The sequence below is a fragment of the Scleropages formosus genome, chromosome 11 (genome assembly GCF_900964775.1).
Source record: "Scleropages formosus chromosome 11, fSclFor1.1, whole genome shotgun sequence".
NCBI classification, from domain to species: domain Eukaryota; kingdom Metazoa; phylum Chordata; class Actinopteri; order Osteoglossiformes; family Osteoglossidae; genus Scleropages; species Scleropages formosus.
Window position 1 is genome coordinate 929098 of NC_041816.1, and position 12378 is coordinate 941475.

General features: G+C 42.8%; 1 protein-coding gene across 1 annotated transcript; it reads left to right on the forward strand.

Annotated features, from left to right (window-relative positions):
- The first annotated feature begins 908 nt into the window (after positions 1 to 908).
- On the forward strand, positions 909 to 8078 carry LOC108934541 (neuronal acetylcholine receptor subunit alpha-7-like). The gene is made up of 7 exons (XM_029256324.1): positions 909 to 1032; positions 1902 to 1981; positions 2798 to 2976; positions 5112 to 5304; positions 6662 to 6748; positions 7046 to 7155; positions 7465 to 8078. The coding sequence occupies exons 1-7, from the start codon at positions 998 to 1000 to the stop codon at positions 7996 to 7998; spliced, it is 1218 nt and encodes a 405-aa protein (XP_029112157.1). The 5' UTR covers positions 909 to 997; the 3' UTR covers positions 7999 to 8078.
- The last annotated feature ends 4300 nt before the right edge of the window (positions 8079 to 12378 follow it).

A 12378-nucleotide genomic window follows, 5' to 3' on the forward strand; every position in this document is an offset into this window, starting at 1 on the left:
GTCTGTGTGGAGTTTACACATTCTCCCCGTGTCTCTGTGAGTTTGCTTGAGGTGCTCTGGTTTCCTCCCAGAGACATGCTGTTCAGGTTGTCCCATAGTGTGTGAATGACAGAGAGAGTGTGTGTGTTCCACTGATGTATGGATGAGTGACCCAGTGTAAGTAGTGTATCTAGCAGTGTAAGTCCGCGGTGAATAAGATGTGTGGGCTGGTAACACTACATAGTATCTATTGAAAGTCGCTTTGGAGAAAAGCATCTGCTAAATAATTAAATGTGAATTATTCCTAATTGTCTTCTTTACAACCCAATTTATTTCAGTGACACCCAGGGTAATAGACACTCAACTATGTAAAACACCTCTCCTTTCAAATGCTTCGGGTATTCAACCCACATCGCTGAAGCTGAAACAGGGAGGCTACTCTAAAAGTCAAGGTTAAATTATCCGTGAAGAAGGACACGTAAACCGTGATAACGTGGCTTGGTGTTCAATCCACTTGTTTCTGTCATTGTGTGGTGAGACATTACAAGTGCTTACTGACTTTTACAGGGTATGAGAATATTACAGGTTATTATAAGAGGATACTTACTGATAAATAGATGACAAATTTGATAGAAGTCAGTGTTCTTATTTCTGTATCCATTTGTCTAAAACAAAGAAACCCTCGGTGGTATAGCAGACATAAGGTCTCTGTATTTTTGTGACACAGCCGTTACTTTCCATAACAACAGCTACTACTAATCAAGTCTTTCCTAAATCGTTGCGCTCTTAATTTTTTGTTTACATTTCCAAAGTGTCAGTTGTGGTCACTGTTGTTCCAGTGATGTTCTACAGTTCATCCACATTGGTAACAGTGCTTGCAAGTATATTTGGATTTAGTACGAAGTTCTATAACCCTTAACTACGTTGATGTTTCCAACCCTAGCACTGGCAAGATTACTATCTGCAGTGGAACATCTCTGAATACCCTGGTGTGACCAATGTGAGGTTTCCTGATAGCATGATATGGAAGCCAGACATCCTGCTGTATAACAGGTAGACGGCGTGGCTCTCAGCACCTCACGGAGAACCTTCCGTCTGCGTTGTAAATTGAGTACCTGCATGTACACACTGCTGAGTGTCACACTGCGAAGTCGCTTGTTTAAAATAATAACGTTGAGAAAGCCCTACTCTGCACTTTGATTAATTTTTAAGGGGCAATAAATAAATGCAAATATGATACACTGCATGTTGAAGGAAGTAGTTCTGGCCCTCATTAGTCATTGTCTTCCAGAATATATTCTGTGTTGCTTAGTGAATTACTTAGTCTCTCTCTGAGTCACTTCTTCCATCTTAAATTTATCTTCCCCAATTTGTGTTTTGTCCCACGAGAATTGGACTCACCGATGAAATAAGTTTACCTGTTTCGGTGTTCTGTCTTACAAATGACTTGTTCTCTTCTGTCAAAATGTTTTTGTTGTGTTCAGAGTTTTTTGGCTTAAATCACTGTTCATATTTGATAATGCATGTTTTTATTTCATTATGTCATGTGCAAGCATAAGTAATGCTAACAAAGCCTACTTTTGTTGTACCTGTTTTTGTTTTTTTACATCGAAGCAATGACAAGCAATATGTTTCACCCTTAGCAGAGTGAAACTGCTGTTCTTGTTCTTACCAGTAATTTATTGCTGTTACATATGGACAATTGCACCTTCTTATACAGACCTTTTGTTTTACACTTAGGAAACATATCTTTATTTGGAGTGCTAAATAGCTTTGATCCAGTGTCTTGCGCTCAGCTGCTGCGGGGGATGTCTTGGGATGTCATTTATTGTTGCGTCTTCCACTAAATATGCAAGGTAACGTGCAATAATTATGTGCAATAATTAATCCATGGGCAGTGACAGCTGACATGTCCTCCACAGTGCCGATGAGCGGTTTGATGCTACCTTTCACACCAACATCCTGATCAACTCCTCTGGACACTGCCAGTACCTACCACCAGGTAAGATATTGTTATACCTGTGTATATACCTGTATATTTTGCTATAAATTCTGCACGTGTCATCTTCACGTTGACGTTCCAGTACGTTGTCAGCTTCTCTGAAACATTACAACATCCTGCAAAAGTCTTGTGCATTTGCTTTAAATTAGATTTCACCTAAGAGTTTGCTATGTTATAAAGTATCATTAGGCACAAGTAAGAATTTGGACTGGACTGGTTTTGGACGTGAATAATCTGTTATGATCCAGTCCGTTCCATGTCAGTGATGCTGTCAATGTGGCCTTTAAGATTCTCAGCCATTCTCTCAATGCACTGAGCATCGCCTCCCACCCAGTGTAATGAAGAGCTGATGTTCAGAGATGCCAGTAAATGTGATTCCCAGCGGTGGTTCTATTTATGTTTCCCTCACTATGCAAAAACCAAAGTGTTCAGCATAGAGGAATCAATACTGGCATAAATAGTTTCGATATTTATACACAAAGTCATTTATTAATGTCTCGCCTGCATAGAAGTGTGATTTGACAAAGATGAAAAGATTAGCAGAAGACAGAGGGGATCAAGTCTGAATTTTCTGAATTCCTAATATAGAGTGTATTAATGCCTAATTATAATTCTATCATGATAGTTATGTCATCATTTAAGCTTTAATAATTAATAGTAATATTAACTATTAATTGCTTATTACCTATTATATATTCCTATAATATGTTCTTCATATTATGTCTTACTTTTATAAATGAAAAGGAAGAATAGACCTTGAAAATGATATTTTGTGCATACTAATTAACTTTTTCTCTTTACCTCCACACTGATCAGGTATATTTAAGAGCACCTGCTACATCGATGTCCGATGGTTCCCGTTCGATGTTCAAAGGTGTGACCTTAAGTTTGGCTCCTGGACCTACGGCGGATGGTCCCTAGACCTGCAGATGGTGGACGCTGACGTCACCGGGTACATTCCCAATGGAGAGTGGGACCTTGTAGGCAAGTCTGCAGTCAGCATCATTGTATGATGAAGTGCCCTCCGCAAGGATTGCCAAGTCGAGAGCAAAGACGAGTATTTTTGTTCAGTAATTGATCGGTTGTTTGGCAGATGCCATCATTCACTGCAGTGTCAAATGACTGTATTATGCAGCGAATGTAATTCTGCGTGCTTTCTTACCGTCATGAAACTTTTTTTAAAGAGATCTACTGGTGTGAGTGCGGTAAATGTGTGCTCATGGTTTATTAAGTGCCTCTGTGCTCTAATAGTGAATATTCAGATGCACAGTAAGTAGTTCCCTCATGTGTGTCAAAACATATTGCATGCTATCTTACAGGGAGGTCCAATCCATCAAGCAGACGCGGAGTAGAGGGGCTTTCAGGGACTATAATAATATCACTGTCATGTATGTGTTCCTGAGCTATTAAAATTCTATTTCCCAGCAGTCTCCACTACACATACTGCTGTGACAGTGTCTCCAGGGGAGATATGTATCAGTTTGCAGGGATCAGCAACGCTCGAGACGTGACACTTACTGAAGATACGGTTTACCCGTTCTCGGCCTGTCGGGGTTATCGCTCTTATCGAGTACTAAGTCGGATGGTGGGCCAATACATCAGCAGCAGGCGATGTGATTTTAGAAATTAAAAGAAAGAATAACATGAAAACAATCCTGAGATTGCACACAGATCTAATCCAAAGAGGTCCCAGTCCTTTCCTCTGTAAACGTGTTGGCTAATTTAATTCCTTAGATGAGGTTATACAGCTGTAATGACAAATGGACGGGTTTATATGTATAGTCTCTGGCAGGATGTCATTGGACACATCTTGTCTGGCATTCTAATGTGTGTGTGTGTGTGTGTGTGGGTCACTTTTGAGACTGATGCAGTTCTTTAGTGCAGGCCATGCTGTGACTGAGGACTGCTGTCTGCGGGGTAATGATGAGTGCAGCACAAACCCGTAGTGCTTGAAAGGGTTCGTTCGGCCAGGAAAGCTACGGGACAGCGCAAGAACGGACACCTCAAAACTTTGCCAAATGGATGCTGACAGAGCATAGAAACCCATCTGCAAAAGAGGCTCTTGCTTATATTGCGAGTCATACGCCTATAGTTCGTTGCTGACGTTAAAATATTCCGCATCCGCCTGGATTTGCTTAACGATTGGGGCACCTCGGATCAGGCATCATTACTGTCACTTTCCCAAATTTAACTTTCACTTTAACTCTCCGTATGAAAAGCTGTTTCGTCCAAAAATGTGTGCTTCAAGCAAAGCCAGAACAAAGAGCTTCTATTTCACCAGTTATTTCTAGAGTAGGGGTTACTGTGTTTTTACTGTGGCATGCTAAAGGAAAGGTAAATCTGCTTTCAGTGAGGTCAGAAAGCAGGTGCTCGTGCGGTTCTTAGTGAGGAGTTCTCTGTTAACTAAACCAGGTTTATTAAATTCTCTCTGGAGGTCCTGTATGTAAACAGTATCTTGGCATTTCAGTGACCTGATGTATTACTAATGTATGATGTATAACTAATTTGCAAGAAAAAAATGGGGAGACGGTGTTTTTGGAAATGCACAAACATGGCCTGATATACACTGGTGGTGCAGCAATTGACTAATTAGACCAATTATGGGAAGAAAATTGGCTGGAGCCGAGCCGTCCGCTCACTGACTTTGACGCTTCTCATCTACGGTATTTGTCGTCTTTTCTCTGCATTTCCTTCGAGTTTCGTGGTACAGGGGGCTGCAGAAACCAGGGAGGCTCAGTGCGTCGGTGGCATTGATCAGAGAGACGGCTCAAGTACGCAACTATTAGGAACGCTTCTAATGACGAGGAATCAGAGATCAAGAACGTTGATTATTTGCTGTATTTAATAATAACTGATGTGGGAAGCAAAAATTCCGAGGCAGCTCTCTATCGTGGATGTGTAGCCTAGGTGTGTGGCACTGAAGCGCCACTTTAATTCCCACATGAGCAACGATCCGGAATAAGAATAGCTGCCAACTTTCTTCCACTGTCTCTGTTCCCAGAAGCCAGCAGTGTATCTGACTGGTGTCACCGCTGATATACAGCCCTGCGGAGACGACCCTTGAGCTGCTGTCGCTGTGCCGTCGGCACGCCTGATCAATGTGTCTGTCTTCCCTATGTGTCATGCAGAGGTCCCTGGGCGCAGGAATGAGAAGTTCTACGAGTGCTGCAAGGAGCCCTACCCAGATGTGACATTCACCGTCGTGATGCGCAGGCGCACCCTCTACTATGGCCTCAATCTGCTCATCCCCTGCGTTCTCATCTCCACGCTGGCCCTGCTGGTCTTCCTGCTGCCTGCCGACTCGGGGGAGAAGATCTCGCTGGGTGAGATGGCCAAACGGGTCCTTGCTCGGCTAGTGTCAATGGACACAATGCGCAGTGCTTATTTGCCCTTCCTCGTGAGATTGACCGGGCCTTCGGTGCGGTTATTTGCGCTTCAGTCCTCAGAGCAAGTCCTGGGCTCATTGTCAAGTCTCCTTCACACATGCCACTGTGTTTGTAGTCTTCTGCTGACTTTTTTTAATGCAGGGAGCCTAATGAAGACCTGGCTTTAATTAAGAGGGCTGGCAGAACTCTGCTTGATGCAAGATTGAACGTAAGGGCTGCTTTAGATATGCAGCTTTCGTGTGCTTTGTTTTGGAACCTCTCCAGCTGGCCCTGAGTTAATTTCTTTTTTTTTTTATGCTCAGATTTTACCGTAGTGTGTCACCTCAGGAAGACTAAAGAAAACAAAGAGAGCTATATATCATCTTAAGCAATACCCAAACTCATCCTGGTGGCCTATTATTTTTACAGCTTTGGGTTCCAACCTTAATAAAATCAGATGCACTTCATTAAGTCCACAATTGTTGTCTCTGAAAATTCTAAATGTAATCACTTGAAAGACCATGCAAAAGGCACAGTGGTATCAATATATAATATACATATAAACCAAAGTGGTTGTCAGTAATTCCTGGTTTTTCAGTATCTAAAAAGGCGCATAGGGTAACACCAGGTACTGCATTAACATACTCTGTCCATCCCAAGAGTAGCGACCGCTTGAACGAGAGTAACGCCTCGAACCGACAGTATTACTTGCGAGGAGGTCAATAGCCACGTGTAAACGATTTTCTGGAATCCATGACATCTACCCATTAAAGGAACAAGACTAACTATTGAACCGAGACTAAACTCTCACATTTTATATAGTAAGGAGGTAAATAGTATGTTAAAATAAAAAGGAGGATTTTTCCTTAAACCTTTTTATGCGTTGTATCGCAGAGGCTCAGATTTGTACAGATCCATTACTGAAAGAACGGAATGAAAATGCCAGAAGGAGTAATGCTGAATTGATAGAGCATTTACGGCTCCACTGAATATCAATAATGTGTCCTGACCGTTGGGACCGAATTGGTTCAACAGCCCGCACTGTGAAACCTCGCAAGAGATAACAATGAATCTTGAGCCACAGCGAGAAACACTGAGAGAATCCATTTAATCAAAGAAAATTGCTACGCCTCCTTTATTACTTGTTCATTCTTAAGCCAGTCAGCTATTTTGGCACTTACTGATTGTGATTAATTCTTGTCAAGGAAATGTGTGACCTTAATTATGATGCCTCAGCTCAGGATTGGAAGCACCGAAACACTGACACCTTGTGCTGCTGGTAGCTTTCCTGTTTGTTTGTTTGTTTCTGGGTCAGGAATCACAGTGCTGCTCTCACTGACCGTCTTCATGCTGCTGGTAGCGGAGATCATGCCAGCCACGTCCGATTCTGTGCCGTTAATTGGTGAGCCTACTGTTGTTGTTGTTGTTGTTGTTGTTGTCGTTACCTACTTAATTATTTCATTAATAATAGAGCTGGGCTGCGTCTCGGTAACATTGTGAATTTTTACAACTAGATACAGTTGCAAGTAAGTATAGCACTAGAATAAAAGGTTACACTATTTAGCCATGATGGTCAAGCAGCACTAAGAAATTCCAAAAGGTTTTTTAAAAAAAAAACAAACAAAAAAGAAGAAGCAAATTCATAACAAAATTGCCAATAAAGCAAGTTACTTTACGCACATTTCTGTTTCCTTTGCAGCCCAGTACTTTGCCACCACCATGGTCATAGTTGGTCTGTCTGTGATTGCAACTGTCCTGGTTTTACAGTATCACCACCATGATCCCGAAGGAGGCAAAATGCCAAAATGGGTGAGCTGATTTCCCTGCTTCCTTTTCAGCCTGAACAAAGACGTATCGTTAGCAAGCGTACTAAGTGTAGAATCGCAAATGGCTGCATGCGTGCAGTATGCCGGTGCTGTCAATATGGGAATATAGCTGCTGCTGCTTGGTTCTCGGGGTTATGTTGCTCTGAGCTTAACTTAGAGCGGGTCCTTACGTGCGCGAGACACCCGTACGTGCGCGTGTGTCCTGTTGTCCTCTCTGGCGGCAAATCCCGGGCGGCTGCCTCGGTTAACCGATTTGCCCGGCCGCCTCTGTCGGCTTCCCTGCTGCGGACAGACTCGCGTGGTCCTGCTGAACTGGTGTGCCTGGTTCATGCGGATGAAGCGTCCCGGAGAGGAGAGGGTGCGGCTGGCCTGCCACAACAAGCATCCTCGCGGCAGCATCTCCAGCGCGGAGCTGAACGCCAGCAACGGCGCGGCTCCGTCGTGCGCCAACGGCAACGTGCTCTACATCGGCTTCCGAGGAATGGAGGCCGTGCCCTGCGCCGCCACGCCTGACTCCGGAGTGATCTGCGCACGGCTGGCGGGGGCCGGGGACGAGGACGTACCGCTGCCCGGGGGACATTGCTCGTCGGCCGGGGGCAGCGACCCAGAGCTGGCCAAGATCCTGGATGAGGTGCGCTACATCGCCAAGCGCTTCCGGGACCAAGATGAGGGTGAGACCGTGTGCAACGAGTGGAAGTTCGCGGCGGCCGTCATTGACCGCCTCTGCCTCATGGCCTTCTCCATCTTCACTATCCTCTGCACTATTGGCATCCTCATGTCCGCCCCCAACTTCGTTGAGGCCATCTCCAAAGATTTCTTCACCTGAGCTTCGCTGGCCGCGCTCATTCAGAAGTCCCCACCTCTGCCGGATCACACTGACCATTCAGTTCATCAAAGCACTTTCGCGACTCGCCTGGTTACATTTGTCTATTATTTGGCGGTAACAATAATTCTCATTCATTTTTATTGTTTTACTAGCCTCAGATACAGCTCTTAATCTGCTACCATTTTCTGTTTAGCGTGAATTACTAGTGCCAGTGCAGATTACTGAAATAGTATTTAGTGTGTAGTTTACGTAATTATGTAGTAAATATGAGTAATAAAGTATTTTAAGCTGAAAATCTTGATTTCATCAAACATCAATTTTGAAATACTACAATTTTCAATAATGAATTATGTGGCCATGTTGTTTGCGTCGGGCCAGGATTATTGTAAAATATAAACCTTTACCTGACCTAGAAAGTAAATGCTTTGAATGTTTGCCATTTCTTACAATTTTACAGTTGCTGAACATCTGAGTGCAACAAAGCAACTGGAAAATTAAACTGTATGGCAGTAAAGTTTTCTTGCTCTAGTAATAATACCTGGATGGTTTGAGAGTGTTTTTTTAATTTTCTTATTAGTTGTCTTGTTAGGTTGTATTGCTGAACTACTATATTAACCGTTATTCTAGTAAAGATGTCGGTTACAATACATGAAAGCTGCACACTTGAGCTTGGACACATCTCTGCTGCCTATACCATCGTTAACCCTGCAAACCTGGTGGGAAATAAGATTTTGTCCCCTTGAGAAGCGAAAATGCTCCGTATTCCAGGGCATTCCTCTGTCCATTCCATGGCTAACCCATCATTGGAAAGGGTCCTACAAAGGGTCGAAGGACACCAGACATGTGAGAAGAACTCAGTGAGGTGAATCTTTGGGTGCATCAAGAGCTTCGAGCCTCCGAATACAATCCAGTACCTCAAATTCGGCACCCGCTTTTCATCAGTCCTCATCCTGACCTGGAAAAGCCAGCTTTTGGGAGATTAATGGTATACCCCAATCCCACCATTAAAACGTATGTAATTCTACATCGTGTATTTATTTTTGGTTTGCTTCCATTAATGCGCCATAGTTTGTATGAACTGTACGTATTTTTTATAGATGTTGAAATTGAGCGCTTGTGACAGAAGTACCAAGAAGGTTTTGTTGCATTAAATCAGTTCTCCTCAATGCAGATGAAAATCTTGTGTGGAAATAAAAAAAAAAAACAAACATACAGCAGTTTCATTGATTAATTTTGCTTCTGTAACTGTGTTCAGGGACGCTTCTTCATTGTTGACATGTGGTTAATGTGCTTCTCAAGATTTTTGTCTCCGCAAACTTTTCATTGCACATTTAAATGTTTTCTACTTAATTCTGGAAAAATTGAGACAACTGCTTGCATCTATATGCGTAACATTGTACAACAGTTCGTTGCTTTCAAGTGCGAGTGGCTCGTACGCCATATCGAGTAAAAGCTAACAGAGATGGTAAGTGGTGCTAATAAACAATGACAGGTGAAGTCACACGGAATTCCAGCTGGCGCACATGTGATTTGTGCCTTCAGATCAAAGATAGATGTAGAGAGAATTGCGTTCAACTTTAATGGCACAGATTCAGCATCGCACTGTGTATTAATTATTCACATGGAGTCTCAGCATACACACGAGCACATTAATGTTCAGCTAAGCTGCTAAAAAGCCCAGTGGGCTGATCTGGAGTTGAGCACTTTACAAATGGAGGGATTTTCAGCACTGGCTTCCGCTGCAGGAGAATTTTTTTTTTCTTTCCCCCTCAACCGGCTTTGCAATGCGACATCGCAGCAGCAGTGAGCAGCTTCACGTTTTTATTAAGAGAAAGTGCATATAGCATCGAGAGCAGAGATCACTTTTAATCAAGGAGCTGCCTGTTCTGCTGCTCGGGCTGAATCACGATGTTCCCCTGGAATCCTGTTGGAACTCGAGGATCAATAAGCAGCTGGAGGCCAAATGGCAAAAATGTGCTGAATAGCTTCCCCTCATTTGTACGTTTCACTTTCCTGCACCTTTTCACCCCCGGCAAGCATAAGTATTCATCTCCAGATATGTGTCTTTCAATATGTTAGTGAGTGAGTGAGTGAGTGAGTGTATGAGCACGTGGAAACTGCGGTTCTCCCGTGTTTTCAGTACAATCTGCGTTCGCAGCCCACACAAACGAACAAATTCCACTCCAAAGTTAGAGTATTTTGCGCTCTCCACAGAGAACCCAACGTGTAAATGTTGCACGTTTCATGAGCCCTGCGTAAACACACACACGGGTCTATTAGCACAAATATCATGTCGGAAGTGAGAAACTGTCATCTGAATCAATAAACTGCCAGTAGCACATATGTCAAAATAATCTGTGTGTGTGATCGAAGTGTTAGAGCTTTAATTGTATTCCGCTCCATCAGACGCAAATCTGAACGACATTTCCCAGATTCAAATTGCAGCGCACGGATACAGATACTTCTGACACTCTTCATATTTCACATACATGGAGACATTAATTGTTATTTGTATGTATTTTTAAAATCAGGTGCTAATTTATGACTTCTCTTTATTGCTCTCACACACGGAAGCAGTTCCCAGACAGCACACACCCTATATGGATCAGCACAGGAATGAGGGAACTGTGTTTCTGTGTTGCCATCTGGTGGGAAGAGACACGCTGCAGTTACCAGGCTTTTACTACTGGAGCGCTACACACTCAGGGGTCAAGAATCAGAGTATTGTTAACCATCTTGCTGCTTTTCATCCCAGTGATGTTTTCATTTTCCTTTCCTCACTATAAAGTGATTCTCTGATCAGGTCATAAAAAAAGATTACTGTCAGATTTGTAATGTACTTTTCAAATTTAATTAAGCTCTGTTTAAGCTTGGATTGCTATATAAAACAATGTCTTTATGTTTCTATATGTATAGTTTTTGTGTTTAATGAAGGCATTATTTCAGCTTGGAGGAAAGTTTTTTTTGTGCGGCACAGTAGCCCAGCAAGTAGCGCTGCCTCCTCACAGAGCCTGGGTGGTGCGAGAGACCGTGGCTTCAATCCCTGCACAGTCCGTGTGGAGTTTTCATCGTATCCTCCCTGTGTCTGTGTGAAGTTCCGCTGCGTGCTCTGGTTTCCTCCCACACTCCATAGACAGGCAGTTTAGATGGGTTGGTGACTCTAAATTGTCCATTGTGCGTCAGTGTGTGTGACTACCCTGTTGTGGACTGGCTTCCCATCCAGGAGTCGCCATCCTTGTGCCTAATGCTGCTGGGATAGGCTACGGTTTGCTGTGACCATGCGCAGAAGAAGTAATTAATGAATTTGGATGGATGGATGGAAAGTTCTTAAAATGAGATATTGTTTTGTTATTAAAAATTTGCTATAAGAATTATTTAAAATGAATATACAGTTATAAGTGTTTTATGAGATGTTCAGTGGAAGCTGGCATCTTCAGCATCTTTTACTGAGGTATTACTGATTATAGTGGTTCCAGCTAAAGTAAATAATTAGATATCATGGAGCTAATAGTTGCTGGAGTACATTTATTTATACCATCATATCAATTTATATATACTGTATATATATATATATGTATTTCAGTTTTTCTGAGTTTTTTTAATTGTGCTTGATGAAGATATTTCAGAATGTCAGGATCTATCAAAACTGATACAAACTGACACAGAAAAAGTTCCTGTTACTTCAAAACTATTTTTTCCGCTCTTTTGTCTCCAGTTTTGATATTTTTCAATTCTTGTTATCTATGTGTTACTGCATATGAGTGATCCACTTAAATTTTTTTGACATCCCATTATTTGGAACCTTAATTTACAACTAGAATTCATTCGTTTACAGTTATTCTGTGGCCTAGTGAACCGCGAACAGCACAGTGTCTTCTCCTCCACCTCTCTCTCTCTCTTTCACACACACACACACACACACACACACACACACTCTCACACCCTCCAACTGTACCTTTTGTTATAAACTGAAAGACACATCCTGTTCCTGTGAGGCTCCTCCAGGTCTCCAATTGTTTTTTTTTTTTAGTCTCCGAGATCCCCTGCCCCAAGTCCTCGCTCGACCTTTGGTGAGATGCTGTGTGCTGCCGCTGCTCTGGCCTGGTGTCTGCGGTGTGGAGATGTGCTCCGTGTTCCCGGGGTGGCACTGAGCAGCATGGGAAAAGCACGGGAAAAGTATGGGAAAAGTATGGGAAAAGCATGATAGAAGCCTGGCAGCCTAAACAGCCCTCCTGCTGTTTCCTCGCCAGCTCTGCTGCCATCTACCCCAGGAAAGGCTGAATTACCTGTCTTTTCGGTTTTTTGTTGGCTACATCACTTATTTTTACGTAAATTCATCATCTTATTAGTACGTATATTGTTCTGATGTGCAATTACAGT

Coding starts and splice junctions, on each gene's coding strand:
- LOC108934541 (XM_029256324.1), top strand. CDS start 998: ATGATATGGAAGCCAGACATCCTGCTGTATAACAG. Junction 1,982..2,797: donor CTGCCAGTACCTACCACCAG/GTAAGATATTGT, acceptor CACACTGATCAG/GTATATTTAAGAGCACCTGC. Junction 2,977..5,111: donor ACCTTGTAGGCAAGTCTGCA/GTCAGCATCATT, acceptor TGTCATGCAGAG/GTCCCTGGGCGCAGGAATGA.